This window comes from Camelina sativa, chromosome 5, assembly GCF_000633955.1.
Source record: "Camelina sativa cultivar DH55 chromosome 5, Cs, whole genome shotgun sequence".
Lineage (NCBI taxonomy): Eukaryota > Viridiplantae > Streptophyta > Magnoliopsida > Brassicales > Brassicaceae > Camelina > Camelina sativa.
The window spans coordinates 7683951-7689842 of NC_025689.1; the positions used below are offsets into that span (position 1 = coordinate 7683951).

At 32.4% G+C, this 5892-nt stretch overlaps 1 protein-coding gene across 1 annotated transcript; it reads right to left on the reverse strand.

Annotated features, from left to right (window-relative positions):
* LOC104788993 lies at nt 4775-5693 on the reverse strand. The gene is made up of 4 exons (XM_010514749.1): nt 5463-5693; nt 5213-5289; nt 5104-5143; nt 4775-4894 (listed from the first exon to the last, which is right to left on the reverse strand). The coding sequence occupies exons 1-4, from the start codon at nt 5691-5693 to the stop codon at nt 4775-4777; spliced, it is 468 nt and encodes a 155-aa protein (XP_010513051.1).

Below are 5892 nucleotides of genomic sequence, written 5' to 3' on the forward strand. Positions count from 1 at the left end.
GAATAAAACTTAAGGGTTTTAAAAACCTAAAAACTATATATATATGTCCTAAAACACGTTAGGGACTTATGTTGCAATTATGGAAGACTTTGGGTAACTTTTGTAAATTTTCTCAACACTTGGATCTTGAGTCGGCAGAGAGGGGTGTCGATCGATGCCCTTTTGTGTGGTGTCGGTCGATGCTCCTCATAGGATCAGACTCCAAATTGATTTCCTTCAGCTAAATGCTCCAGAATCATCCAAATTGCTCCATTTTGCTCCTTTCATGTTAAAAATCTGTAAAGACTCAAAAACAATCTAGAAACAAATGAAAAGACACTAAAAGACTCCTTATATCATGGTTAAAAACCACAAAAATCATGATATATCATGCAGCACATGGCAGTGGGCAGTGGCAAGAGTAGTTCGAATCATAACCAGTAACCAGCTCATACAATACAACTTAAGTGGTATGCATACAAAATATCTACACAAGTTGGTCATGAGATGTAAGTGGCCCTTTACTCAGTTTTTAATAAATATTTTATGTTCTTCTTCAAGTACAGTTTTAAAGAGTATAATAGAATCTACTCCAATTTCTTGAATCAAAGTTCATTTTAATGACTTGGTTTAAGTATAATGGTCATTAGTCTCAGGTATATCTTTACCGATACTTTATAATTTTTTATCTTGGAAACAACTTAAGAAGGTAGCAAACCCAAAATTGAAAACATTGAATTGATTTGGGAACGTAGGAAAGAAAAATATTATTCTACTTAAAAAAGATAACTATGTTTCCTCAATTTTTTTTTAAGCTTAGAGTTTGGTTCAGTTACATCTAATAATTTATATGAACTCCTTATGTTCCATAGATTGTTGGAAACATAGATATGATACCAGTACCACTTAACTGAAGAAATGTGTTTAGAGATTTTGAAAATGCTTAAGATTCAATGACAATTAATTGCTCATCATCAAACTGCACAATTAGCGGAGACGATATGTGAAAGAGCCTGAGAGCCAAAGTATATGGACCACAAAGCCATGGGAATATGAGATAGTTTAAGTTCATTATTTCCAACTAAAATTTTTGTTTAGTAAGGTAACTAATGCATTCCAAAATCAATTTGTAAAACTTATCAAAATATGGCTCATATCATAAAAGACTAATAAAATATATGCGCGGTACTAAAATTCTCTAGTATTTAAATGTAAGATTTCACTCTCTCATTATTACATTTAATTTCTAAAAAAGTAATATTTATTTTTAATTAAATAAAAATGTAATAATGTACATTAATCTATTACTTTAAATCCACACTTTACTAATAAATTGTAACTGAAATTACATAAATTATAAATTGACTATTTTCCATTCATTTTCATTCAAACACACTATAATATAATTGTAACTTCTCTAATTAAATTATTTTAGAAATGTAACTTTCATCGCTTAAAATCCTATAAATAACCATTCTCACATCATCATCCACTATATCTCAAATTCTAAATATTTTTTTTTTGTTTTGTTTATATTCTTGCATGGGTTTAAAACTCATCGTAAGAGTGTGATTATATATTTTGCTAGATTTATCTTATAATTTGTTCAATTTTTTTTTATATATATTTCTTCATTCCTTCTTTGTCTTATTAATTTCTTATTATTCTTAATTTTCAATTACATATGTATAATAAAAATTTGATGGCTGTAAAAAACAATTATCGTGCAGATTCAACAATACTAATTTCAATCAAAGTCCAATGAGGGAATCAAGCTAAAGAAATCATCTTCATTCATGTATATTTATTTTATTTTAAAGTATGCAATGTACAAAATAAACTATCATAATAGAATTATTAAATCAAAATTTTTAACTCTCTCTTACCTCCAAACAAATTGTAATACATTTTTTTGTATACTCATCATTATATTTAGTTCTTATTATCCAAAATATAATTATATAAAGATTATTATATTATAATTTAATTCAAAATTTTATAATTTAATGCTTTCTATGTAAAAAAAAAATTTGATATTCCATTTCCAAAATTTTACTACAAGAAGGAAATCATTAGAATTTAACCTAGCAATATAACTTAAATTAAGGTGAATGTAAAAGAAATTAAAAATTAAATTAATCTTTGAGATTTTTAGTAGCATTTCATATGATTTTATATGAAATATATTTAATTGATTTTAAAAACAAAACCCACAACAAAAAGAATCTAAAAGACCAGTGACAAACCTCTGAAGATAAGGAATCAATACTCAAATTCTCCCTAATTAGTGCAATAAAGTTCAACCCCATATGATCCATCATCAACTGTTGGAAAAGAACAAAGGTTCTTGATTTCTTTGTTTTGAATTTTAAATTTCCGCTGGTCCGCGCACTGAGCCCAGTCCAAACATTCGGGCTTAGCCCGATTTAATTCAGATCGGCCCAAAAAATATTTTCCTTTTTTTTCTTCAACATTTTTTTGTTTGATTAATAATTTATTCTAAATAATGGTTAAAAACTTTAATACTAGTTTTCATAATTACTTAATTTATTTTGATTAATAATTTATTCTAAATAATGTTTAAAAATACTGATGACTTATTTTAACTTTGATTGATTCCTTTCATAGTGCACTAGATGTATACCAAATTTAGTAAATAGACATTACTATACAGTAATTTGATAAATTACTTCGTCATTTTGAACAATTCGAATTGAAAAAAAGAAAAAAAAATCTGGTTTGATTCGGTTCGGTTCGTTTCGGTTCGGGATGATGATGAAAATCAGAAAATGTCTATCCAAAATTATGAGCTGTAAACGACGACGTTTTAACTAACGGAATTAAACAGAGCCTTTGTGAGTTTGTTTTCTCTCTTTTAAGTTTTTGTGACATTTTCTCTTTGAGTTGTTTCCGTAATTCTCCCAATTCTTTCTTGCTCAGTTGTTATTGCGAATTCACTCTTCTCCGCAAATATCAATGTATCTTTCTAAGGTTGTGAGGAATTGAAGAAGGCAAGCGAGAACACACATAAGGAATCAGAGCACGACGTTGAGAGTAAAGAAGTTGAGGTTAAAGGAACGCTTCCTTGTGCAGCAAGGATTTTGAAGGTAACGCTTCTTCTTCTTTCTCGTGGCATTATGTTTTCTTCTTTTCTTTCTCTGCAGCTCCTCTCTCCCGGAAAATTTATCTGATAACAAAGTCCGTACTCTTAACTCTTTCTTGCGACTCAAGCATTTAATGGATAAACGTTTCTTCTTCTCTTTTGACGATCTTCGAGTTTATACTAGTTCGAATCTTTGCTCAACTGATTTCGTTTTCTTTTTTTTTTCCTCTGCAGTTCTATTCTTTTTTCCCCGGAAAATCTAACAAAGTCAGTTTCTTTTGACTCTTCCCTGCTTCTCGTGGGTAAACACTTCTTGTTCTTTCTCTTGGCCTTATGCTTTCTCTTAGTTATTCTAATCATTGGTTGATAGATTTGGTTGTTTTCTCTGCAGTTTTCTCAGATAACAAAGTCCGTCGTTTTCTTTGACTCTTCCTTGTGAATCAATCAATCATTTCGTGGGTAAAGTTTCTTCTTCTTCTACTACTTTTCTTGACGATCTTTGGGTTTATACTGTAGTTAAAGTTGCTGAATCTATTTGTTTTCTCTGCAGAGATGGATAAAGCAAAGCTAGGGAAACGTATCTGGTCCATGTTGATAGCGTACAACATTGCCTTTGGTGGTGTTTGCTCTGGTTTGAAGATTTTAAGAGATGTTCAGATTGAAGTAGAGGGCAGGACCGAGGAAGTCGAACAGGAGAAAGCTAGGAACAAGAGAATCAAGTGGGAGGAGAAACTTTTTGGGAAGAAATGATGACAAGGAAAGATATTTTTAGAGTCTAGCTAGTGAAATAAGGATTGCATTAACCCCTGTTTGTTTACATTTAAGGAATTAGCACAATTACGTTTAGTGACTTGCAAGAAAAATTGAAAACAGAGCATGCGCAAGCAACTGTAAGACTTGCACCCACTTGTATTGTTTACCTGGCTTGTTGTATGGTAGATAAGAAGTAAAGTTCTTTGAAAAAGTGCAGTCAGAGCAGAGGAGAGGTTGTTACTGAGGTCACTAACGTACTCCAGAGGCAATTCTACAGCTGGTAACATCGCCGTTAAAAGATCATGATGTTCCTGAAAAGAATGAAGTAAACCGGTATGGTTCGATTACGCTACTAAATCAAGCTTACTTTGTCATAGTAAGTGGCACATATAGGTGATTGATGAACATAGTTACAAATTAGAAGCAACGAGAATTACCTGCAACTACGAATTATTTGGAAGGGATCTTTTAAACCGATCTTTATTAGTTGCTGCTACTAAAGGGTTTAAAACAAATTGTTGGCCTATAAGATTAGCTCAGATGATCCCCTTTTTTACTTAGCTACAGGGCGTTCAAAATTAGTAGGCGTCTGTTGTTTAATTTGAGTTTAAAAGCTTATCAGAAGATAAGACTTTGATGGGAACCCAACTCCCTTTCACAATATTACTATTGCATTCATGCTGCTTTAAAAGTGGACTTCCTATTGCATGCTAATGCAATTGGACTAAGGTGATGGCACCGGAAGTACAATGGAGTTAATTAATGAGTTATTATTAACAATGTAAGTGAAAAATATCACTTTTCAAAAGCATAAAACCAATGTCAATAAAAAAGCACAAAACCAAAAAAGTCCACGAGTCATTAATCTAGTTGCGGATATGTTATGGTTCGTCCCTAATAAAATTTTCGATTCTTTCCAAAGATCCAAGATCGTGTCTACTATGACATCAAGCAAAACATGCCCGACCCAGCTACTGCCACAGAAGCCAATGTATATATAGCAACCTTCACGACTTCATATTTTGTTGCTTTGAACTCAGCTTTCAACTCATCAAAACCCTGAAACGCCCAAAACATATAATTAGTTCATTCTGATTTCCGATTTTACTAACCTAAAGTCACAAGTGTAAGCTGAATGAATAGAGGAAATTTTCTATCGTTCGGGTATTTGATAATGTCATTAAAACACTAGCAACTTCTAGTCTTTAACTCGCCAATATTCAAATAAACAAGTGCAAAAACAAAAACAATATTAACAAAACCTATACCTGCTCAATTTTGTTGTTTATGTTTATATCATGATCACACCTGTTTCAAAATCAAAGGTCTAATTAGTTTAAATGGGACAAAACAAAAATTAAACAGCGAGTCAAATACCTCCGGTCGGTTCGCATCTTATCAATATCGGCTTGCAGTTTTCGAACCTCTACTGCAACACGAGCTGATTGATACTCCTGCACAAAAAGACAATGAAGGACACTTAATTAGGTTGGAAATTTCTAAGGATAATTAAGTTCACAATGCTTGCAAGAGATATGCAAGAAAACATGCATCTCTACATATCCATCCTGTAATATTGAGAATAGTAGAAAGCTAGTTAACGAATGTTTGGGAAAAGAAGAGTTGCCTCGGATTTGGCGATGTCGGCTTTGACCTTCTCCATCACCGACTCCAAGCCACCGGTGATGGTGCCGGTTAATGCCTCCGCTTGTGTCGAGGGTACGTTGATCGCCTCTAGAACCTTAATATTTCCTAATGTGTCGACATGGTTGAGAGATTTGTACTTCCCGCAAGAAAGTAAGCGATAACTCAGACCTCCTCGGGTTCTTCCGATGCTAATCGCCTGCTGCATTGCCATGACTCTAGTGCGTGGAAGGAGATTGAAGTCACTTTTATTTGATAACGGATGTTTGAAGAAACTAACGAAAACAAAAAGCTTGCTTCACAAGGAATATAAAGACGAAGAGATTGAATTTATGATATAAAGTAGGTTTACAAGTATCCCATTACTCCTCTTTTGGTGCAATTACGACTTATATAGTTTTTTTTTTTCTTTT